Source organism: Aquarana catesbeiana, linkage group LG04 (assembly GCF_042186555.1).
Source record: "Aquarana catesbeiana isolate 2022-GZ linkage group LG04, ASM4218655v1, whole genome shotgun sequence".
In the NCBI taxonomy this organism is placed as follows: Eukaryota; Metazoa; Chordata; class Amphibia; order Anura; family Ranidae; genus Aquarana; species Aquarana catesbeiana.
Genome location: NC_133327.1, coordinates 379,741,950 through 379,768,525, shown reverse-complemented (window position 1 = coordinate 379,768,525; position 26,576 = coordinate 379,741,950). Strand labels below are relative to the sequence as shown.

At 40.2% G+C, this 26,576-nt stretch overlaps 1 protein-coding gene across 1 annotated transcript in view; it reads left to right on the top strand.

Annotated features, from left to right (window-relative positions):
* FRK (fyn related Src family tyrosine kinase) overlaps positions 1–25,190 on the top strand; it is a 196,112-nt gene extending 170,922 nt beyond the window's left edge. The window contains exons 6-8 of the mRNA XM_073627115.1: positions 4,918–5,099; positions 15,122–15,281; positions 19,161–25,190. Coding sequence (XP_073483216.1) covers positions 4,918–5,099; positions 15,122–15,281; positions 19,161–19,381 — 563 coding nt within the window. The 3' untranslated portion in view covers positions 19,382–25,190. The remainder of the gene's footprint in view (positions 1–4,917; positions 5,100–15,121; positions 15,282–19,160) is intronic.
* Positions 25,191–26,576: the final 1,386 nt, after the last annotated feature.

Genomic DNA, 26,576 nt, shown 5'->3' with positions numbered 1-26,576 from the left:
GGTCAAGAGGTTAAGCTCTGTGTGTTGGGCTATAGGGAGAAACTAGGTGAGGGTCAGAGTATGACAGTCGCGATATTAAGGTGCTTATTCCAGGCCAGAAAACTGATAGCGCTGAGATGGCAGTCGAGGAAACCCCCAGCAGTGAGCGAATGGATTAATACAATTAATGAAACTATAGTGAAAGAAAAACTAACTTACATAAAGAGAGGAAATCTTAGAGAATTTGAAAAGATGTGGAGCGCATGGCAAGTGAGAATGGGTCCCCCTCCCTAGTGGCTTAAACTTACAGTAAGAGCGGTGAACTATTAAAAGGGATAAATTTGAAAGATATTCTCTAGATAAATTAATAGTAGTAGAAGGGAACACTGAATTCTAACAAGGTTTAAAAGTGAAGATAAGACTTGGTGTAGTATAGCAGTGAAATATAGGAAAATTAGGAAGCCAGCATGGGTGTTTATAAACAGCGATTATTTTTCTAATGGAGAAGGGAGGGGGGAGAGGGGAGGGGAATTGGGGAAAGTTTGATGGATAGTATAACAATGCTGAGCTATAAACTATACAAATATCATGCTTGGAATACATGAATTGTTTTTTTAAAGATATTTAGTAATGGAAGAAAATAATGAATAAATAATTAAAAAAAAAAAGCAGCTGTAATTTGAATATTTTTATTTTGCCAAACAGTAGGAGAGGAGGGTGGGATGAATGTCCCATCCTTCTAAAATGTAAATTTTATGCATTTTTGTGTATTATTTTATTAAAATAATATTACATGTCCTATTACAGTCATACAAAATGTAAAGATCTTTCTTATATCCATTCCCTAATAAAGAAATATTACGGCAGAAAAATATCACTCATAACTTATATGCTTTATACACTTTTACATAATCTAAGTGGTGTCATAGTCTAGCTTGCTTGACTTTGAGGCTGGGTTCACATCTAATATCGATGAGGCTGACAGCAGTGGTCTAGTGCATCCCTGTTTTCCATTTCAATTTTTGCCTAAATTAGGACCTGAAACAGAACCAAAGACGCACAGGACCCCTGTGCAATGCGCTCCGCAGCGGCTCTGGAGATGTGTGAATAAGCTTCATTGAGAGCCGGTCACAATCTCCTGACATGCGCATTGGATGCGGGAAAACCCACATCCAATTGGCACTAGTGTGAACACAGCCTAAAAGTGGGGTGCAGGAAACCAAAATAATAAACATACATACTTACCTAGATGACTGCAGCATTGGATACGCTGATCATTTAGTTCTAAGGTTCGCTCTGAGCAGAGAGCCGTGACTGTCAGTCACGGCTCTCTGCTCTGCTCAGCATTGGACTGTGGAGGGGCGGGAGTGGCTGGCTCAGGCGGTCAGTGGTGTGCTGAGAGGCTGAGTCACTTGCCAGTCTGGAATCTAAGAGGATCCAGACATTATTGTCAGGATCCCTGCAGAGCCTAGACCAGCCCTGTGTAATCAGCCAACAGCAGTCGTCTGAGTCACAGGAGTGCAGAACTAAGTGCACTCCTGTGACATACAGGAGAAGTACATAGTTACATAGTTAGTCAGGTTGAAAAAAGACACAAGTCCATCCAGTTCAACCATTAAAAAAAATTATCGTATAATCCAATATACCCAATTCTATACCCACAATTGATCCAGAAGAAGGCAAAAAACCCCAGCAGAGCATGCTCGAATTTGCTACAGTAAGGAAAAAAATTCCTTCCTGATCCCCCAAGAGGCAATCGGATTTTCCCTGGATCAACTTTACCTATAAATGCTAGTACCCAGTTATATTATGTACATTCAGGAAAGTATCCAGGCCTTTCTTAAAGCAATCTACTGAGCTGGCCAGAACCACCTCTGGTGAGAGTCTATTCTACATTTTCACAGCTCTTACTGTGAAGAAACCTTTCCGTATTTGGAGATGAAATCTCTTTTCCTCTAGGCATAAAGTGTGCCCCCTTGTCCTCTGTGTTGACCGTAAAGTGAATAACTCAACACCAAGAGAGCTTTGGCCATACTTGTCCTTTAACTTGATTGATAAGTGCCATTTGTAAGGCTTTGTATTGTAATTTTTTTAAACACATAGATTTAAAGCTCTCTTCACATAACTAAAATAATGTATATTATAAATAATATATAAATGATATACTTTTTCAAACTGAATAAATAAAAGTAAAACAATCAATAATTCAGGATCCTTCTCATTCACACATAAATATATAAAAATAATATTCTATACTGATGTTTCTCAGCCTGTTTTCAGTCAAGGCGCACTTTAAAATGATGCACAATCTTGAGGCACCCCTTTCTAAAATGTAAAAAACAAAACTAATAGTTTTACATAATGCAGCAAAATCCACACATGTAGGACAACTAATGTTATAGGGGATTTATTCTTCCAAAACAAATTCACCTTTGCATACTAATACTGACGACTATTTCTCTTCTACCTCATTTTCTCTCCCTTACTCAGCTAATGTGCCCCAGTGCTGATGGAGAGGGGCGGGGAAGGGTCAAATAAGGATCCTGTGCAGGCCCCTGATGTTCTCCTATCAACTGATGACGTCATTGGTTGTTAGAATGCCAGCGGCTAGAAGGCTGTAATGGTGCACAATGAAAACCTGTGATTTTGTGTAACTAAAAGGCAGGCTTCATCCACCCACTGGCCTGTATGCGATTGTTGAACAATTTTTAGGCATTTTGCCAAGGCATCCCTGAAAAAACTTGAAGGCACCCCAGGGCGACTGGGCACCCTGGTTGAAAAAGACTGCTCTATAAACACCATGAGTGTTATTTAGAAATTATTCTAACACAGTCTTGTCTACCATCTTCCCCATCATCCATTCCCCAAAATGTAAACAGATATTGGGGGTTATTTACTAAAGGAAAATCCACTTTGCACTACAAGTGCACTGCAAGTGCACTTGAAAGTGCACTGAAAGTGCACTTGGAAATGCAGTCGCTGTAGATCCGAGGGGGACATGCAAGGAAAATAAAAAACAGCAATTTAGCTTGCACATGATTGGATGATAAAATCAGCAGGGCTTCCCCTCATTTCAGATCTACCCCTCAGATTTATAACGACTGCACTTCCAAGTGCACTTGCAGTGCACTTGTAGTGCAAAGTGGATTTGCCTTTCGTAAATAACCCCCATTGTATTATTGTTGAGGAAAGGGTGTTTGGAGCCATTTCTTTGCAATGTTAAGTTTTGCATTTTATCTTTTTTTATTTCTTATGTATGGTATTGCTAATGTATTTTGTAATGTGAATACCTCTGTTCAATATAGTGTTATATTGAACCATTGACCTGTTGAAAGCATATGGCCCAGTAAAAATAGGTCTGAGCAATAAAGAATAATTGCCCTAAAAAGAAACCTTATTAATTACTTTACAATTTCTGGACTATTGCAGTTCAGCAAGCTCACAGTAACTGTAAAGTCTCTTTACTTTGAAAAATGTGAATGAATTTGTTCCTGGTTGAAATTGCATTGCCGTGTACTAGTCAGGGATAAGAGTTATTGCAGTTTTGGGAAAGAAAAGTAAAAGAAACGTAATGAATTTCCCTGTCAGTAACACAATTTCTGCCATTAGCAGAATATTGATTACTAGCTGTTCATAGTAATGCATTTTTTCGAATCGTAAAAGCACCTAATTGCTTGTCATTCTTACTGGATTTTTGATTTTAAGACTTATATACTGATGTGCTGTATTTAAAACGATCCATGTACCTCACTGAACCTAACCTATAATCTAAACAACTTATCTGTATAGTGATAGTGTAAACTAGTGGTACATAATATATCTCTGAATACGTTTTGTGCCTCCACTTATTTTTTTAAGTGCACCAAAAAATGTTACGTAGACAAAAACAAAAACAAGCCCTGGCGGGCTCTGCACGTGGAGTGTGCGAACACGCCGGAGCTCATCCTTAATTATATGCCCATCAGCTCATCATATCTGCTATGTAGCATTTATATAAATAAACTTTTATTTATTTATATTTATTTTTGTCCAAACACACATGTCACTCAAAGTCCCAAATTCCCCCTTTTTCTTAATGAAGATAATGAGAGCTAGCAAACTGCATTTACTGTAACTGAATGTTCTTATTAGGATTACTATCTGTATCAAAAAGAAGTCTAAATTCTAGCTCTTGGCAACCACCCCCTTTGTTGCTTTCTTTCTTTTGAGGGTACTTTTATCTGAAACTTTCTTTCCATTTGATTTTAGTTGGTGCTCAATTTTATCTGTAGTTCAGGTTTATCTGCTGCTGTCCCATCCACCCACCCATAGCAACGTTTTATTTCAAACATTTTTACTGCAAGACTTTCCTTTAAAAAAATAAAGGTGTTTTTGTTTCTGGGGGTGATATTTTAGGGTTTTTACTTGTTTTGGATGTATTAAAAATCTAAATGTCCCATCTCTGTGGTCTCAAAAAAAGAAATGGGGAGAATGGACATCCCTGGAACAGAAAAACATACAGCAATAAGAGACTAAAAGAGGTTCCAAACTTTCCCCCACTCTACTAAATAAAATAGTTTTGTTCCTTTCTGTGTTCAAATTTGGAGATTAACCATCATTTTACAGAAATCTCTCCAGTCGGGAAATTTCCAATTTTGTTCCCTGCATTGCTTGTAGTTGGGCTACAATAAGCTTTCAATCTAATGAAAGATTATTTTGCCTACATGGTTAAGTGGAGTACAGGTTTATGTAAATCGCAAAATTGCAGACACTCTTGCTGCCACTTTTCTTTTCTCTTAGGAGAAAAAAGGGCCAACATTAAAAACCTAGGAGACAGCCTTTTTATTGAGAGAATTCTGTGACACTAAGTCGTCTAAGATCCGTGACAACATACAAATATTTGTTGTAATACTTTAATAGGCACAGTGATGATGTAATTTTTTTTTTTTTTTTTTTCAGATGATAATGGCTCAACAGTTAGAGTACCTCAACAGGTGGACATGGCTGCTCAAGTGGCTTCAGGAATGGCATATCTAGAAACACAAAACTTCATCCACAGAGATTTAGCTGCCAGGAATGTACTTGTTGGGGAAAACAGTGTTTACAAAGTAGCAGACTTTGGACTTGCAAGAGTTTTTGAGGTAAAAACATAAATTTTACAACCAACTATAATTTGCTCTAGGTTTGGGGCACTGAAAATTATATTAACTAGATTCAGGTATGCACAATCTGCGACTTTCAACTTGTTGGCAGTGGAAGGTTTCCTTCCATTTCCCTTGGAAAAAATGATCCTTAAGATCCCTCAGCTCCAGAGATTTTCTAATTTTTAAATTGCTGAAAATCATAATGAATATGCCTGTTACATGTACAGACTGTTTATGGCAGTTCTTTGTGTCAGTTTCTCTCAATATTTGTATCTGTTTTACATTTAGTCAAATTAAAAACAAAAATCAGCACAAGTGGCATCACTTGATATTAAAGAGGAAGTAAACTTCCTCTGCAAACGTTTACCTATAGGTAAGCCCAGGACTTTTTTAATCGGAAAATAGGTGCAGGAACTCAACCACGACCCCCTAAAATACCCCTCTCCCCACACACACCCTCCAAACCGCATCAAATAGTAGGTGTGGTCAAATTTCACTAACAGTGGGAGTGTCTTAAAGGGGCATTAAATACCAGGAGTGCAGGGACGTGCGGTGAGGTCAGTGGCTGGTCAGGCACTGGCTAGTATCAGAGCCAGATACACACAGGTTACATACACCACAATTGTTAGAGCGAGAGCAATAATTCTAGCACTAGACCTCCTCTGTAACTCTAAACATGTAACCTGTAAAAAAATTTAAAGCGTCTCCTATGGAGAGTTATAAGTGCTGAAGTTTGGCACCATTCCACAAGTGTGTGCACTTATAACCACTTAAGGACCGGGCCTATTTTTCAAACTTGTTGTTTACAAGTTAAAATCTGTTTTTTTTGCTAGAAAATTACTTAGAACCCCCAAACATTATAAATATTTTTTTCTAACACCCTAGAAAATAAAATGGTCAGTCGTTGCAATACTTTATGTCACACCGTATTTGCGCAGCAGTCTTACAAGTGCACTTTTTTGGGGGAAAAAATACACTTTTTTGAATTAAAAAATAAAACAACAGTAAACTTAGCCCAATTTTTTTTATATATTGTGAAAGATGATGTTACACTGAGTAAATTTATACCCAACATGTTACGCTTCAAAATTGCGCCCGCTCGTGGAATGGGTGACAAACTTTTATCCTTAAAAATCTTCATAGGCGTTGTTTAGTTGCATGTTTTGAGTTACAGAACAGATCTAGGGTTAGAATTATTGCTATTGCTCTAATGATCTCAGAGACACCTCACATGTGTGGTTTGAACACAGTTTTCATATACAGGCGCTACTCGCGTATGCGTTCACTTCTGCACGCGAGCTCGTCGGGACGGGGCGCCTTAAAACATTTTTTTTCTTATTTATTTTACTTTTTATTTTTTATTTTTACACTGTTCTTTTAAAAAAAAAATTGTCACTTTTATTCCTATTACAAGGAATGTAAACATCCCTTGTAATAGAAAAAAAAATTATAGGACCTCTTAAATATAAGATCTGGGGTCAAAAAGACCTCAGATCTCATATTTACACTAAAATGCAATTAAAAATAAATTAAAAAAATGTTGTTTGAAAAAAAATAAAATAAAATGTCTCTTTAAGAGCTATGGGCGGAAGTGACGTTTTGACGTCGCTTCAGCCCTGCAATGGTATGGAGCCAAGCAGGGACAATCTTCCCCTCACTCAGCTCCATGCCAAGCAGGGGAAAGGACCCGATCTCCTCCGCCACTGCCGGCGGCTCTGGTAAGTGGCGAAGGGCACCGAGGACGGCGGGAGGGGGGCCCTCTCCCGCCACCGATAAAAGTGATCTTGCAGAGAATCCACTGCTGAGACCACTTTTATCTAAAAGCGGACCGCCCGCCGAAGAAGTGGATACCAGGGTTATTGCAGCTAGCTGCTGCCATAACAACAATATACTACTTCAAAGAGCCGCCGTATAATGACAGTGGCATAACATCATCTTTTATATTATACAAAAAATCGGACCAATGTTAGTGTTATTTTTTTTTTATTCATTAAACGTTTTTTTTACCAAAAAAAAAGTGCGTTTAAAAAAATTGCTGCACAAATACAGTGTGACATAAAAAGTTGCAACAACGACCATTTTATTCCATAGGGTGTCTGCTAAAACAATATATATAATGTTTGGGGGTTCTGAGTAATTTTCTAGCAAAAAAATTATGATTTTAACATGTAGGAGAGAAGTGTCAGAATTGGCCTGGGTGGCAAGGGGTTAATTACCATAAGTAATATACAAATAATTATTATATATTATTTTTAAGGTAATTTACTATATTTTCTAAATCTGTACTCAAGCAGGTGGCTTAATGAATAAATTACTGAAGTTTGAAGTTATAACTTCCAACCAGTAATTTCACAGTAAATACAGTATTTATCGGCGTATAACATGCTCCGGCGTATAACACGCACCCCAATTTAAGAGGGAAGTTTAAGGAAAAAAAAGAGAATAAGCAAAATAATGGTCAGTGAGCATCAATGTAGCCTGATCTGTGCCCATCTGCAGCTTCAGTGCAGCCTGATCTGTGACCATCTGCAGCCTGATCTGTGCCCATCTGCAGTCTAATCAATGCCCATCTGCAGCCTAATCAGTGCCCATCTGCAGCCTTGCTCCTCACTGCAGCCTGATTAGTGCCCATCTGCAGCATTGCTCCTCACTGCAGCTTGATCAGTGTCCATCTGCAGCTTTGCCGAAATATAGGCTGCCACCAAGGGGAAGGAGGGGACAAGCGCTGCCGAAATAGAGCCGGATCTCCTGTGTACTCGGCTCGGCGACACGCCCAGTCCTGCCCCTTGGCCCGGATCCTATGATGGACATAACGCCGGTCCAATTCCAGAAACATCAATGCTAGGAGCCGTCCAGGGGGCGGGACTGAGCGTGACTGCGAGCCAAGCTGAGTACACAGGAGATCCGGCTCTATTTCGGCAGCGCTTGTCCCCTCCTTCCCCTCGATGGCAGCCTATATCGGCGTATAACACACACACACGATTTTCCCCCTACTTTAAGGGGGAAAAATTGCCTGTTATACGCCGATAAATACGGTAGCTAAATAATAAATTATTATGTTAAAACATATAGCATATTAATATATGATTTAGCTTGAATAAAACAGTACCTTTTCAGCAGCAGAATATTCTCATTCTCCCTTTTAACTGTGTGAGAAAAACATGGGATTGTGGGTAAATCTTATACACATAAACACATATTTTTTCCTTGTAGTTAAGAGGGCTGGGCTGGAAGGGAGCATGTGTCTTTTAGACACATGCAATGGAAATCAAAAAATGTATGTATAGGGCGCACAGGGCTAGCGTAGTCTAAATAATGTCTCTGTGTATAAGGCAGTCCAAAATAAAAATGAGGGTGCTGGTAGAAGTGATGAAAGTTGTAGGATGATAATCTTCAGCACAAAGGGCTGCAACTTTAAAAGACTGAAGCAGGGTCTATAGGAACACAAAAAGACAAACAAAGGCGCCTCTATGTGCAGAAGAAAAACAAGTTTAATGCCCCAACTGGGTTCAAAAAGCACTTACAAGATGGAAGGTGTAATCAGGCATTTCATAAGTAAGGCTGCATTGGAAGGGGTCACGGTGGGAGGAAGCATTCAGAGCAGATGGATGTTGTAACTGGCAGCAGCAGAGTGGAACACAGGGAGCCGCTGTGAAGCCGGCGTCGTCAGCATGGAGAGACGGCGTACCCGGAAGTGATGTCATCCACTAGAGCGGCTCCTTAACCAGCCTGGACCGCAAACAAACAGCCGAAGGGAGGATGTGATGTCATCAATAAGGGACGCATTTCTTAACCGTCAATCGTTCCTTTTTCAACCTATGGCTATAATGATGACTATGCATGATATATATACACACACACTAGCAGTGGGTTGGCCGGGGGCGGGGGCAACAATCAGAGTTTGATTCATGACAATGACTTCATATAAAAACGTCTAAATACATTTAAATACATAGAAACACGTGTAGCAGCATTCTAAAAAGGAGGCAATGAAAAAATATAAAAAAAATATATATAAGATATATAAAAAAGAAGGAAAAATAAAAATTAAGACAATGGAGAGTTAAAAAGGCAGAATATATAATGTGTTTATATAATATCTAAATAATTAGGATGTCTGATATAGACGGACCAACAACCATACATGCACAACAGCATGATATAAATGAATAGGAGCAAGCAAGCGTATGTATATAACAGTATAAAATATTAAATATTAAAATTGGGACATGTGTGTCACCAATACTATCAAATTATTGTAATATTAAACTACCATGAATGAAAAACTATTGTGATAAAAGAAGGGGGCCTGGATTAGTATCTACAAAAAAGAATATATTATCATAGTATGGCACTAACTTCAAAATCCTCGTTTAACCCTCCAGGGGCTAAAACATTTAATAGAAAAATCCAGTACATTTCCCTGTGACATAATCGTCGGTAGCGTTCAGCTGGGGGAAGATCTTTTGGCATTGCCTCGATGACCCATACTCTGAGGCCATTAGTGGACTTATCGTGGTCGTGGAGATAGTGTCTAGGGACACTATGGTTGTCTAATCCACCTTCAATGAACCGGCGATGTTCGCCAAAGCGTTTACGTAGTGGCCGAATAGTCCGTCCTACATAAAATAAACCGCAGGGACATGTGAGACAATATATAACATGGTCGGATGAGCATGTATGAAAACCCTTTATTGGGTATGTTTTGCCTTTAACATGAAAGTCTTTCTGGCCATGTACCACAAAACTACAGGTCTTGCAGAGAGGCTTAGGGCACTGGTACATCCCAGAGATGGCTAGGAACGTGGGCATATGGTGGCCAGGAGGCAAAGGTGTGGCCTTGAGTTTACTGGTCGCTACCTTACTTTTGATGTTAGGTGCCTTTCTATAGGCAAATTGAGGTCTATTAGGCAGAGTGGAAAGAAGGTGTTCATCTTGTAATAGCAGAGGCCAGTGTCTTTTTACAATATTTTCCATTTGCTTGTGTTGAGTATGGAATTGAGTGATGAAACGTAAATTACTCTTCTGGGGGCGTGGACGAGAGTTCTCAATGGACGGTGTGCTCTTATATTGTTGATAAGCTGCATCTACAAGATCAACAGGAAAACCCTTTTCGAGAAATTTTTCTTTCAAAATTTTACCTTCAATATCATAGTCATTCTTTAGGGTGCAATTCTTTTTTAGCCTACAGAACTGACTTTTAGGTACATTGTTTAGCCATAGGGGGTGGTGACAGCTATTGTAGTGGAGAAAAGAATTCCCAGCTGTTGGCTTGATGTAATTTCTAGCATGTATCTCCTTACCTATCCAAAAAAGTTTGAGGTCCAAAAAAGCTAGTTTATTTTGATCGATGACAGAGGTAAAAGTAAGGCCCATGTTGTTAGTGTTACAGTATCTGACGAAGTCAGAAAAGACTGATGCATTGCCATCCCATATAATAATCACGTCATCTATATACCGGCCATAAAAAACAATGTGGGAAAAAAACGGATTGTTATTCCATATATATTGGTGCTCCCAGTGCCCCATGGTAAGGTTCGCATATGAGGGTGCAAAGTGCGCCCCCATAGCTGTACCTTGTATCTGCAGAAAAAAATCATCCTCAAATTTGAAATAATTATGTGTAAGGCAAAAAGAAGTGGCTTCAACAATGAAGGAGGCTTGTCTCGGATTTAGCATGGGGTCTTGGCAGAGAAAAAACTGTAGGGCATTGAGGCCCACTTCGTGGGGTATGGATGTATATAAGGATTGGACATCTAGAGAGGCCCAATGATAGTTGTTGTCCCAAGAGTACGTTGTTAAAATCTTTAGCAGATGAACACCATCTCTAATGTGAGACTGGAGGGATTGGGCCAATGGCTGGAGGAACTGGTCTATATATTGTGAGAGTCCGCTACTAATACTGTCCATTGACGCCACAATCGGTCGCCCGGGTGGTGCTTTTAGGTCTTTATGCACCTTGGGCAGATGATAGAAATAGGGTGTAAAGTGTACTTCTTTAACCAGAAAGGAAGCTTCTTGTTGAGTGATAATGTTATCATTCAGTGCTCTCTTGACGAGGGAAGAAGCTTCGAGGGTAAATGAGGGTAGAGGGTCTTTGTTAAGTCTGATATATGTGTTAGTATCAGATAGAAATCGAGTGGCTTCGGAGACATAATCAGCTCTATTTTGTATCACTATACCTCCCCCTTTGTCGGCACTCTTGATAACCAAATCCAAATTATTGGTAAGTGTGTCACATGCCCCTTCTATGACACTGCAGTGATAGGCGTGCCTCCACTGCAGCATTTTTATTGGACAGCTGGGACCAATGGTACTTTACCATTGGTCCAAGACTCCAAGCTGTTTATTGAGCTCAGTGCCTCTGCCAAGAAGCGAGAGGCACTGTGAGCTCAACCTCTCAGTCTGCTGCAAACAGAGTGTGGCAGCTTGTATTTAAAGTGGCTGCTCTGTATTTAGTTTCTGACAGGCTGCGCAAGGAGCCCCATATTTCTGTAACCATGGGTCATAGGAGTCCCAATTGTTTACCAGTGGTGGGGTAGCACTTAGGCTACATACCCCCCCAATTTTTTTTTAATGTTCATGGCAGGTGAGGCCCTGCCTTACCTGCCTCCCCTGACTGCATGTCCCTGCAGGAGTGTATTATGTACAGAGTTGGGGGGGTTCTCACAGAGTGCAGAGTTCAGAGGTGCACTACATGCAGAGTTTGAGGGTGTGCGTTACATACAGCGTGCATAGTTCAGGGGTGCGCTGCATACAGAGTTCAGAGTTCAGTCTACTTCCACAGCTGCTTAACTCTGCATCTTCCATCCACATCTCGCTTTCACCCCTCTTCAACTCTGACCTCTGCATGCAACCTCCCCTCCTCCTTAAAAGCTCCACCATCTTCCACGTGTCTTACTTTTGTTGCTGTATTAAAGTGAAGCACCCAGCCGGCTCTAGTACCTCCCCGCACACTGTAGGTGGCTCCCCCTCGCTCACTTGTAGGGAGATCATCTGATATGGCCATTGGGAACATCCACAATGCACCCCAGGCACCTGCATCTACCTTGTCCCCACCCTGCACTCTGCAAGCCTGGATTTCTGCGTTTACAAGTGATGGAGGTGAGCAGGGAGCAGAGGGCCTGAGCCAGAGGTAGTGGAACTAAGTTCCACCAAGTTCCAGCTGAAAAAAAGCCTTGGGTAAGCCTATAATAAGGCTTACCTATAGTATTGAAAATATTTCCTAAACCTGTACAGTTTAGGAGATACAGTATTTCCAGTGCATGCAGCCAGTGACATCACTGGGGCATGCGCTCTGAAGGAACGGCCCACGGGTGCCGTTCCTTCCAAGCCCGTGCCATGAACGGCGGCTCCCGCACACATGCACGGGGGCGACTTCATTGTGGCTCCGGCCAATCACAGAGCTGGAGCCCGTGAACCTGGAAGAAGCTCCAGGAAAGATGTCGGCTGTGACAGCAGTGTGTGGGGAACACTGCAACAGCTTTGTTTTAAGGTAATTATTTCATAATGAGCTAGTATGTGACTCATACTAGCTCATTATGTCTTTGTCTTGCAGGTTTTTTTTGTTTTTTTTTAGGAATTTTTTTCAGAGGTTTACAACCTCTTTAACTTGATGTGTCCCTTGTACTGCTGTTTCCTGCTTTCCTTGAAATCTTCATCACCTGACACCCTTCACCCAACACCACTGCTGTAATATTCAGTTGCAGTGGGTGTTAATAGTACAAAGGAAGATGTGACAGACCCTCAAGAGTGCCTGACTAAGCCATTTATAAAGGCTGGACTACAGCTTATATGAATGAAACACAATCTATGGATAGATGATGGCTGGATGATTGAAAAGTCCACCCCCTCCATTCATAGATCAGGTTTAATTTACAGAAGCTGCAGTGCAGTGTCTATAGATGCAGAATGTGAGCGAAATGTGCGGGCATAGTTGGCACTCTTTTATGAGTGCCTGTCACAGCTCCATTAGTTCTATTAACCCTTGAAGAGTAAAGTGATTCTAAAACCAATTAAAAAAAAAATAACAAACATGTCACACTTACCTGCTCTGTGCAATGGTTTTTCACAGAGCAGCCCTGATCCTCCCCTTCTCGTGTCCCCTGCCAGTGCTCCTCACTCCTCCCCCCTGCCTAGTGCCCTCATGCACTCATATATGCTCAATCCCAAGCCAGTTTTGTGTGTCCATTGACACACACAGTGCATCATGACCCCTCACTGGCTGTGATTCACAGCAGCAGGAGCCAATGGCTCCAGCCAGGTTTTCCCTGCCAGGGTTTTAAAAGTTATAGCTCTCTCCAGGAAATGTCTAAACTTATCCTATCTGACACCTCTTACCTGTATTTACATTATCTCACAAAAGTGAGTACACCCCTCACATTTTTGTAAACATTTTATTATATCTTTTCATGTGACAACATTGAAGAAATTACACTTTGCTACAATGTAAAGTAGTGAGTGTACAGCTTGTATAACAGTGTAAATTTGCTGTCCCCTCAAAATAACTCAACACACAACCATTAATATCTAAACCACTGGCAACAAAAGTGAGTACACTCCTAAGTGAAAATGTCCTAATTGGGCCCAAAGTGTCATTATTTTGTGTGGCCACCATTATTTTCCAGCACTGCCTTAACCCTCTTGGGCATGGGGTTCCCCAGAGCTTCACAGGTTGCAACTGGAGTCCTCTTCCACTCCTCCATGAGGACATCATGGAGCTGGTGGATGTTAGAGACCTTGCACTCCTCCACCGTCTGTTTGAGGATGCTCCACAGATGCTCAATAGGGTTTAGGCCTGGAGACATGCTTGGCAAGTCCATCACTTTTACCCTCAGCTTTTTTAGTAAGACAGTGGTCGTCCTGGAGGTGTGTTTGGGGTTGTTATCATGTTGGAATACTGCCCTGCGGCCCAGTCTCCAAGGGGAGGGGATCTTGCTCTGCTTCAGTATGTCACAGTACATGTTTGCATTCATGGTTCTGTTAATGAACTGTAGCTCACCAGTGCTGGCAGCACTCATGGAGCTCCAGACCATGACTTTCCTACCACCATGCTTGACTGTAGGCAAGACGCACTTGTCTTTGTACTCCTCACCTGGTTGCCGCCACACACGCTTGACACCATCTGAACCAAATAAGTTTATCTTGGTCTCATCAGACCACAGGACATGGTTCCAGTAATCCATGTCCTTAGTCTGCTTGTCTTCAGCAAACTGTTTACGGGCTTTCTTGTGCATCATCTTTAGAAGAGGCTTCCTTCTGGGAAGACAACCATGCAGACCAATTTGATGCAGGGTGCGACATATGGTCTGAACACTGACACGCTGATCCCCCACCCCTTCTGCAGCACTCATACGTCTATTTCCCAAAGACAACCTCTGGATATGACGCTGAGCACATGCACTTAACTTCTCTGGTCAACCATGGCGATGCCTGTTCTGAGTGGAACCTATCCTGTTAAACTGCTGTATGGTCTTGGCCACCATGCTGCAGCTCAGTTTCAGGGTCTTGGCAATCTTCTTATAGCCTAGGCCATCTTTATGTAGAACAACAATTTTTTTTTCAGATCTCAGAGAGTTCTTTGCCATGAGGTGCCATGTTGAACTTCCAGTGACCAATATGAGAGAGTGAGAGTGATAACACCAAATTTAACACACCTGCTCCCCAGTCACACCTGAGACCTTGTAACACTAACGAATCACATGACACTGGGGAGAGAAAATGGCTAATTGGGCCCAATTTGGACATTTTCACTTAGGGGTGTACTTACTTTGGTTGTCAGCGGTTTAGACATTAATGGCTGTGCGTTCAGTTATTTTGAGGTGACAGCAAATTTACACTGTTATACAAGCTGTACACCCACTACTTTATATTGTAGCAAAGTGTCATTTCTTCAGTGTTGTCACAGGAAAATATATAATAAAATATTAACAAAAATGTGACGGTGTACTCACTTTTGTGAGATACTGTAGTTTACATGTATTTTTAATTCACACATTTTTTGCATTTTTTTTTTTCAGGATGATGATGTTTATGAGTCCAAAAATGATATAAAGCTTCCTCTAAAATGGACAGCACCAGAAGCAATCCGCCACAGCAAGTTCACTGTCAAATCCGATGTCTGGTCATTTGGTATTCTACTTTATGAAATAGTGTCCTATGGAAAGATGCCTTACCCTGGTACGTAATGGGATTTCACTCAATAGGTGGATACAATTTGGTTTTCGGTAATTCACAGATCAACTTTTTTATTTAAAAAAAAATTGACCTGTTTGTATAAAAATTTGTAAAAAATATCTATCTGGCAGAAGTGCCTTCCCTGAGCCTCCTTATGTTTGCATTTCTCCCTTCTTTAAAAATCTTATCAACCCTCTCATGGGTATGTACAGAGCCCTAGATAACAACAACAACAACAAAACAACCTGACAGTGTTCTAATCCTCCCCTATCCTTCCCCACTCTATCCAAAACTAAAGATAAGTTTGGGTTGGACATATATTTTAACTCAATTTAATCTTGTTAACAAACCATTATATTACAAATTTAAAATATATATTTTTACATAAAACTTGCATAGGTACCCAAAACTATCTTGATATGCCTCTACTGAGTACAAAAAAATGCTAATAGCAGGGAAGAGCAGTGGGATGGCCTCCTCAGTATCCCGCTTTACTGCTTTATCTGCATAGTCCAGTCGCAGTATCGATTGGTTGCAGGATCAGACTGAAATACCTAAATGCACTGTAGTCCGCATGGAGGTCTGCAACCTGAAATTTTTTTTGCAAAAGCACAGTCTGGTATGGATTTTGGGGGGACCCCACGCTATTTTTTTTTCACTTTTTTAAAGCAATGCAATTTGCAATGTGTTTTTTTTTTATTCAGCGGGCAAGCCCATTGACAGCTCATGACTCATCGGTTGTTAAAGATGCCGTGGCCAGCTTCCCAGTTCATTTCTTAACAACAAACTTTTCACTGCACCCTGATTGGGAAAAGCTTTGCCTAATCAGGGCTTAGAATGCACTCTGCAGCACGCAGTGCATTGCAGGGCATTCGGCGGGGCGAACACCCTGCAAATTCGGGAGTTCGGGCCCGAACCGTTCACCCAGCTCTACTTAAAATATATAGTGGATAACTAGGGCTGCTGTTAGAAATCTCAGGGACCTGTACAGCCTGCCTGACAGGCCTCTCAATAATGATATTTTTGCTTAAAATACACTAAAATGATTATTAGTGGACACAAACACAACGAAATTCCTGCTAAGTCTAAAAAAATAAAACTGTATTGAGTTAATAAATAAATGAATGAGGTCTTGGGGCTCATGCACAGTGGTGCTGTGGCCTGTACAGTGTCACTTAGTGGTTTGTTTATGTGGCTGGAGCCACCTGGCACAGCAACTCTCCGAATACAGCCGCAGGTCATAATTTGATAGGCTTGTGAGTGCAGGTGTAAGACCCTGAACACAGACAGTGTGCATTCAGGGCCACTCACTCATGCCTGCTCACCTATCAAATTAGGACCTGTGACTGTGTTCGTACAGCCACTGCATCCCCTTAGAATAACAGGTGGCTCCAGCTGCATGCACAATACATTCATTTACATGGCCAGAGTAACTGTGCTCTTAGGGCTCATTTACATGTGACGTTAGAGTGCGGTGTTACCGCCCACCAACCACTTCCCCTTAGTAACAGAGGCAGTGGCTAGGGTTGTAAACATGCCACAGCTGCAATACTATGCTTTGCAGCCATAGTAGAGATTATACTCTCTTTGAACGAGACCCATTCAAGGGAATAGCACTGCTCTGCAAGTGTCCTGCAACTGTGTGTAAAGAACATGTGGAGTTAAAGTGGATGTAAACCGTATTTATGAAATTTGACCTAGGCACATATATCTGTAGTATTTACTTATCTCTCTCCAAAGCACTAAGTCCCATGTCTTTCTGCTGTTTCGTTCCTCTGTTATCAGCATGATAACTTCTGATAAGTTCTCCGTCAGCCGAAATAAAAGTAGCCTTAAATGTGTGTCAGGGAGGATGCTATAAATAGATTAGTCGAGAGATTGTCTTGTCACAGCACAGCTCTGCAAGTATCTTTGTTCTTCTGCCAATGCGGAGGGGGGGGTGTGCCTTTCCTCCAATCAGCTGTAACTCACAGTGTATGCCAAGAATTCACTCCCACAGCTGAATGAGGAAGTAAAAATTCTACCACAATGTTAGAATTCTAAATATATAAAGCTGAAGACAGCAGATATGAAAGTAAAACTTATGGAGAGAGATTTGTTTCATCCCTGTGTATCATTTGAAGCTGTTCACTTCACTGGGTATATGTGAGGGTTTACATCCACTTTAAATCAGGAGGTGAGGAGGCAATAAACTTCCTCACCGCCTGTCAAATGCTCTCTGAAGAATGATCAAAATATTGACCGCTCTTCAAAGAGCAAAGGACATGTGAACAAGCCCTTCATTTTTCTTTAACTTGTTTTTTCAATTTTGTTTTTAGAATTATTTTTTGTACCTTTTTTTAACAGCCCTGTTGGGGGACTTTAGTGAAATATTAGTAGTCTAAACTTGATGTCTCGCTTTTGAGACAGAAAAATGAAAAAAGGACAGAAAATCCTTTGCAGCCTCAGCTGTACAGATGAATGAATAGGAAGTGCTCTGAGGCTTCCTGTTCATTCACAATGTGAAGCATAGTCAACACAGTTCACTATGCTTCAGTGATGAATAGACTTAGGGATTCAGTACTGATCGCTGACTGTGTTTATTTAGAAAAGGAAGGGGCTAGTAAATATGACATGTTTACAAGCCGCTCACACTTTATCCTGAAATGTGCCCTCTGCAGCTGCCAAGGAGAGCAGAGAGGAGGGAAGCCGGCAGTGCAGACACAAAGAGGGGGCTCGGACAGTGGGTGGAATAGGGGGGCCTGGACAGCAGGGGGGTGTGGGCAGAGGTACTGGAATGAATCGCTCTGCAAGACAGCCAGAGGGAGGTATGCAAGGAGGGAGAGAAAATCTGGCAGCACTACAGGGGGAGCCACAAGAGAATCAGTGTCAGCAATGAGGCAGTACAGCCATTCCTCCTACTTGGCAGATGCCCAGGACCCCCTTTTGAACTGATGGGGCCTATGTCTGGTACAGGAGAGCTATCTGTACTGCCTTACCACCGACCAACTGTACTGCCTTATCAGAGAAGTAGGGGTTCACAAAAAAAAACAAACATACATACTCACCTAGATGGCTGCAGCATTGATCCATTGGCTCTATACTGAGAATTGAGTTATCAAAGACTGCCCATCTCTCAGTTCTAGGTCTTCAGTGAGCAGAAAGCCAGTGACTGACTATCTGCTCTGCCCCTCCAGCGCTCACTGTAATGCCAAGCTGCGAAGGGTGTGAGAATGGCTGGCTCAGGTTCTCAGCGGCCCACTGAGATGCTTTGTCAGCTGCTGGTCGGGCATTTAGGAATATCCTGACATTATTGTCCCTGCAGAGCCTGGACCGGCTCTGTGATGTTGTGGGCTTTTGCCTGCAGTTGGCTGAATCTGGTTTCTGGCCATACTTCTTTTAAATAATTTGGTTAGGTATAGAAACACAGTTCTAGAAAAGTAATTGTATTAGAATGAGAAATACCACATAGCTGATTGTTTGTAAGGAGTAATGCTCAAACATTAATTTTCCTTCGAAAATACAAGTTGCTCATAAAACGCTGGAAACAAACAGTGACAAGACCACATTTTCATTTAATTGAAATTATCTACCTATTATTAAAATAAAACAAAGTGCTTCAAATACTTTGCTGTAAATTTTGGTTTCATTTGAAATTCTTTAATGAGAAACTCAGCATGCAGAGAGCAATTACAACTATGGCTTACCTGCCGTTTCACCAGCTGAGCATTTTCATGTTTTTTAATTGCTGATCAAGGTCTCTTTACTTTAACCTCTTTACAAGGTTATCATGTAGTTAAAAGAATCCCACTGAGAACACTGATGAAAATGCATCCCTTATGTACATTCTTAAATTACAGGGCTTAGTTTTAATTTTTCTCTTCTTCTTTTCCCTTTGTGTAGGTTGGAATGGAAAGCAGACACTGGCAAAACTTGAGCAAGGGTACAGGATTCCCAAACCAATCAATTGTCCTCCACAACTTTACGACATCATGTTAGAATGTTGGAATGCCAAGCCAGAGACCCGACCAACTTTTGAAACATTACAATGGAGGCTTGAAGATTTCTTTGAAAATGAATCGTCATCCTACCTTGATGCAAATACATTTTCAAATCCTGATTAGACAAAATTGAATTGACCTCAAATAGAACTAATTAAAAAACCTTTATCTCTGCCTAATAATATACTGACTAGAGGGAAATACAGTCAGTGATATCTATTAAATCTTTAAAACAGTGAAGGAAAATCAAAAGAATCCTCATTTCAACAGCTGACACATGTCTTACCTAAAGGAATTGTTCAAAAGCCTTTGACATGTTTTTTTTAAGGGATTATGTGAAAAAAATCTAGCACTTTAAATCAGCAGAAACACTCCCAAAACAAATGTTTATGCAGTATACAAAACACATGGTGAAAAAGGTTCCTTATCTCATTTCTTTTTGTGTTCTCCAGCAGAAGGAAACATAATCTGGATGGTTATCTCTTTTAGGATTAATTAATTACTAAAGTGTTCCTAATTTGTTCTCCAAATAATCATAAACAATACATGCTGTACAAAAGAAGTAATTCTGAAAAAAACTATCTTTATTTTATTATATATATTTTAGGGTATTTCAATACACTTAAGCAGTGTTTCAAATATTTGGTGACTTATATACCATCATTACTATCTATATAACAAATAAAACAGTACCACTTGAACTTAGCATTAAATAATAAAGTATACTCTTTGTCTGTGATGCCAACATCAGATCACATCACACCCATATCATATCCAAAATATCTTCTGAGAACAAAGAAGCAGAAATAATTGGTTAAAACAACATGCTGCTGTGGCCTGCCCAGACTCCTGAGGTCAGATGATTCAGCACTCAGTGTGTATTTGTAAATAATAGGGCATGGATTATATTGTATGTGCACAGAAAGACTTTCCACTATTTTCTGAGGCTAGGTTGTGGTTCTTGTGATCTGCTACCCCAAGCGTCAGTCTCCATTGAGATGTAAAGTCAGGCAGGCACTTTTTAAATGTTACTGTTGAGCTTATGAAATAAAGTGCAACAAGTCAATAGGTTTAAGTTACTTACAGGAACCAATAGGTTATTATGTTTTGCTAATGTGCCCACATCAAACTGGAATCTTATTGTCTGTCAAGCATTATTGCTCACCATTACTCTTAGAACTGTTAATCAATATGTCAGTTTCTATTCACATTTGTATGAACTCATTTTCATTGACATAATATGTGCTGTTTGATGTTTGTATAATCTGTGTAATTTAATGCCCCTATATTTGTAACTGTGAACGTTTTACTTTTTAGAGAATGATATTAGAACAGCACTAAAGCAGGCCATAGATGAATATTGCTTCGAACAAAAATTCTTAAGAAAATTTGTACAAACATTCTCAAAATGTGCTCAGAAGATTCAAATATTGTTCAGAGTATTTTGTTTGCTTTTAACATCTGATTTTGGAATGAATGGACTAATGAGTGAAAACAACATACACTATTATAAATGTGTCCATTTGAGAAAAAGCTTTCATCCTGCTCCTTTAGCTTTTCTTATCATTGCAGTTGAAAATGAACCTACTAATGAGTAGAAAAAACAAACTGTCTTAGAACATTCTTGAGAATTTTTATTCAAAATTCTACCAATCTATGGCCTCCTTTATTATTTCTAAAAGAAAGCAGTTGCTTTTTTGTGCTGTTCCATGTGTTATTAGTAAGACCATATTGGGACAAGTTCAGCAAAGCATTGCACATATTTACTAACCTAATCAAGCTTTTTGCTAGCAGTACAAATCTTCAATCTGAATGGTGGGTGGTGGGGAAATATTTTGCTATTGCTGACAATAACAAATGCAGCAGGATATTTTAAATTGTGCGACAGAATTTTCCCCTCCTGTGGTCTGTAGTGGCTGGGACAGAGAAATGCTTTGATTAAATGCTGGCTATATCTGAAAAGGCCATGCATTCAAAGAAATAAATCTGTACCAGGGCATAGAAAAGAGACTGGAAATTGTAGCGTTACTAGGTATAGCTGAAAAATACATGTGGGTAGATAATATATTGTATGTGCCAAAATAGCCCTGCTGCATATGAAAACTGTAATGCTCTGTACACACGATAGGATTTTCCAACAACAAAATCCTGGATTTATTTCTGACGGATGTTGGCTCAAACTTGTCTTGCATACACACGGTCACACAAATGTTGCCGGAAATTCCGAACATCAAGAACACAGTGACGTACAACACATACGACGAGCCGAGAAAAATGAAATTCAATAGCCAGTGTGGCTCTTCTGCTTGATTCCGAGCATGCGTGGAATTTTGTGCGTCAGAATTGTGTACACACGAACGGAATTTACGACAACGGATTTTGTTATCGGAAAATTTGAGATCCAGATCTCAAAGTTTGTGTGACCGAAATTCCGATGGAAAATGTCCGATGGAGCCTACACACGGTCGGAATTTCCAACAACAAGCTCCGATTGAACATTTATTGTCGGAAAATCCTATCGTGTGTACAGGGCATTAGACTGCTGGAGTTGCTTAGACATGTTAAGGAGTGCAATGGTGGTAAATGATAGTTTTGAAATCACTAGTTTATTTCAACTTTCACAAAATTGAGTTTATCGTTATCAGAATGATTACGTTATAAATTAATCCACATTAAGCATTCAGTTTTGACACATATCATAGCACCGTTATATAAGAAGTGTGAGTATGGTACTTAAATGATGATATATGCATCTATGCAGAAATTGTAGGAATTCAAGGAGAATGCAAAATTGATTTACTGTAGACAACCCAGAAGATGACTTTCGAAATTAAATGATAAGGCACCAATAAACCGGTGCACTCAAACACATCCACAGTCCATTAGTCTGCATCTTCGACTAACCTAATTATAAGTATATTCTTTTTTTGAATAGCTAAAACTTTCACACAGGTAAAATATACATTGTTATAATATGAAATGAAATGTTTTCTCCATTACAGCTGAAGGCAATGTCTTTTCAGTCCTTTGACTGGCCTTTCATGCCCCATAAAAGACTGATAAACATCTTGCTTATACCTTTTATTTTTGTTGCTCCTCAAATAATTCAGCTTGTTACAACTCTTGGTGTTCACTATGGCAGCCTATTGATTGCATTGTATACACGTATATCTGTAGCATCTATTCCTACTTAACACTCTTATGGTTGTGATTTAAAAGCCCAACTCCTGCCAAACTTTTTGGAGGAAAGAATCAGAATTTATGATCAATTTGTATTTGTTCTTCCTGTGAATGCACTGGGAAGACTCATAATTACTTTGTCTACCAGTTACACTACCGTGGCACCAGAACAAGTAATAAGAGACTGAAGGTTACATAGGTTTAAACCTTTCTGAATGTGCTATAAAATATGTTTTTGTTGCTGTCCTTGTTCCCCATAGGAGAGATTTCTCATCTCTTTCCATCTGGCTCTACCACCAAAAAAGCAAGTGAGGGGCGTTAAAGTGGATGTCTATTCAATGGGAAGACAGGCAGCAAAGGAAACTTAAAATATCTAGTAATAGTTTACAAATGTGCCGAGCTGAGTAAAATTTTGACTCTTTATTAAGCCACCATATACCACATTATTGCAGTAAGTATAAGAGAACATCTCACTGTGATATATTGTGTTAAAGTAGTTGTAAACCCTAAGGCTTAATGTACATGGGACGTTTTTACAACCTCTCCTGAACGATTTAACTTGACAGATAAAGACCCACGTTTAAAACGTCCGTTTTGCTGCGTTTACATGCCGCGTTTAGCTGCTTTCAGCCACGTTTGCGTTTAGAAGCGTTTGAAAAAAAAATATTTATTTATTTTTTTCAAAATAGCCAAAAATGAAAAATGCCTGTAAACGAAACTAAGCTTAACGCCGGTACCCGCGTTTAGCTGTGTTTTGGGTCTGAAACGTCGGAAACTTTGGCGTCTGAACTCATTTTTTTGCCTTCAAAGAAAAGCCCCTAAACGCAATTGCCTAAAAACGACATTAAATGAACCTGTGTACATGTACACATAAGATAACAGTGAATGAGTTCAGGGGAAGCTAAAAAAAGCAGCCAACTGCCTCTGAACATCCATTTACCAGCAGCAGTGTACATGAGGCCTAACTGAATGACTTTTGTTTTGCTAAAGCACTGTGTATCATGAACAATTTCTATGATTCTTTTTTTAATAAAATACTTTCCAGTGCTGCTGGTCTTCTGCAGCCACATTCTGTTTACATGCACTTCAGCAATTATTGCATGGCATTTCCTGAGAAATTTGGTATGGCCAGATTTTTTTAATGAAAAGCTTACAATTTTAAAAATACTGGAAATTACTTTAAGATTTGTATCAACATGTTAAATTGCATATAAGATTTTAGTGATTGGGTTTATACAGTACATCATTTTTTCGGGGGGTGTAAAACACACCTCCCTGCTCCTGCTCAGTTGGGTCACCCGCACCCCCCCGGGGTCTCACGGTTGGTCATCCAGCCCCGTACTTAACCCATCTAAGTTGTGGGCGCACAATGCTCCTATGAGCGTCCCGAGTCCACCCTTTTTTGAAGACTATTAGAGCTTCTGGCTCTAATCACGTGCTTCAAACCCTACCCTCCCCCAATTGGAATTCGTGCATTCGACACCCTGCATGTAGATTAGGTGGCCGGACGCCCATAATGGATGGGCCGCCACTGGCAGAAAGTGACTTTTTACCTGCATACCAATACTCACTGCAACATAACACAACTTTTACTTATATTGTGCCTTAAGTACAAATCATTCAATCATTTAAAATGTAATATACTTTTTAAATGTTTTTAGCATGATATGTTTACACAATTTTCAACTGAAGGCCTATCTGAGTTTAAATGCACCTGGGTTACAGTTGCACTCCATATCTAATATTTAATATTACTGAGTAACCCAAGGGTAATTTAATATGGTGGTGAAAAAAGAAACAGGCACAGTTTAGTACCCCTTAGGTATATATCAATTATCAGTTTACCTTATTCTAATTAGCTATTATAGATAATTACACTTTGGATGGTGCTCTTTAATTAACGGAGCCTTGATATGTATTCCAATTTGATTGTTAATTGTGAATGCATTTCCAAGAAGCATGCAAAGAATTGCTGCACATATTAACTAAAGCGTTTGTGAGCCTACAAACTTATTTTAATGTAGTGTACAAATTGGATGCTATTATTTTTATGAAGGAAGTTTTACTGTTGTCGTGTACTTTTATGCTTTTGTTTATATGCAGCTCTTGTACATTAGCAAGTAAGGAAAACCCATTTTGAATTCTGAAGTATAGGAAAAAAAACAAAGTGAATTACCCATTGTTATGTTTTTAAAATGTTATTTTAAAATATTTAAATATGTTTACTATAAAAATTAAAGTAGATCTAAACCCTAACTGGGTTACAGTTTGCTGTAAGTACTTTGTATCATAAACAATTACCTTTTTTTTATAAAATAGCCACTTTTTTTAGGAAGTGCATAAACACAGACCTTTGTGGTATTTTTTTTATTGAGAGTGTATACCGTATGTATCGGCATATAACACGCACCTTTTTCCCCTGAAAACAGAGGATAAACAGTGCCTGCGTGTTAAACGCCGATAATATTTTACCAACAGGGGGCAGGGATAAGGTGGTCCGCCCTGGGAACAACCCATTGGGGGGGTGTCAGGCCGGCCGCCCCGCCTCTTCTGGCCCTGGGACAGCTCTGCCTGCATAGTCTAAAGTTGAGAAAAAATCACTTGCCAGCCCCTTCTCATATACTGCTCCTCCTGTGTCAGTGTCGTAAAACTAGCTTTAGATTGGAGGAGGACAGCGGTCACATGACCATCTATGTAACATCAGAGGAGAGCAGTCATGTGACCAGGTCAATGAAAGAAACTGGACCAATGAGGTATATGGAGGCTTCGTTTTACAATGAGTGACACAGAAGGAGCAGTGTAGAAGGTGCTGGCAGTGATTTTTTCTTAACTGTATGCTGGCAGTGCTGTCCCAGGAGACTGGAAATTTCCTGGGAGTGAAGGGGGAGGGGGGCTGTATACTGGATAGGGTGTTGGTTACTGTGCAGGAGGGGGTGTATTGGATGGGGGGCTGTGTACTGGGGAGGGGGCCTGTGTACTGTGGAGGGGGCTGTATACTGCATGGAGGCTGTGTACTGTGCAGGGGGCTGTTTACTGGATGGGGTCTGTGTACTGGATGGGGGGGCAGTGTACTGGGGAGGGAGGCAGTGTACTGGGGAGGGGGGATGTGTACTGGATGGGGGGCTGTGAAATGGGGAGGGTGGTTGTATACTGGATTGGGGGCTGTGTACTGGGGAGGGGGCTGTATACTGGATGTGGGGCTGTGTACTGGGGAGGGGGGCTGTATACTGCATGGGAGGCTGTGTACTGTGCAGGGGGAGGGGGGCTGTGTACTGGATGGGGGGCTGTGTACTGTGCAGGGGAAGGGGCACTGTGTACTGTAAAGGGGGCAGTGAAAACATTTTTTCCTTAAACTTCCCTCTTAAAATTGGGGTGCGTGTTATAGGCCGATAAATACGGGTATTAAAAAAAAACTTTTGAAATTACAATAACATGGTATACCTATATGGGATGTTGACTGAGTTTAGATCCACTTTAGGCTTCCAAAGTAAAGTGTAATTGTATACCTTTTCGGTCACATTTACAGATTGCTTATTTTTTGCATGACAATGCATTTAAAAACCGTCTGCCTTAAATAGAATTGTTAGTGTGGGCATGTTTAAATCTCCTGCCAGGCCTTCCTTGCTTTCTGGAACACTAGCATTGTTGTTCCCTGTTTTCACTCGCAAGTTTGCAATGTATTTCTAATGGATCCAGGTTCAAGTTAGCTGAAAAACTACATTTTGTACACCACCCTGTAGAAAATTCTCTATACAAATATATTGAGAATTCATCCACTGGAAACTCCTGGTAGAGACCTAGCAGGAGACTGAAGCTTGCCCTACTCCATCCAATTGAAAAACATACATACATTAGCTATTCACATACTTACTGGCATCTACAGTATATGGATATGATTTGTTGAACCTTTTCCAGTTCAGTGAAAATTGTGCATATTTCAAACAGTTATACTAGTGGAATATAAATATGTATAAATATGTATGTGAATGCTGATAAACAAATAGTTTTGTCAATTTTTTGTAATATGAAGCATACCTTTACTACTGTGCCTTGCATAAATGATTGCCATTTGTAACTATAGCCATAGCATTAGGCTAGCATTGCCAGTTACAGCATTAGGAAGTATGCATTGTGATTA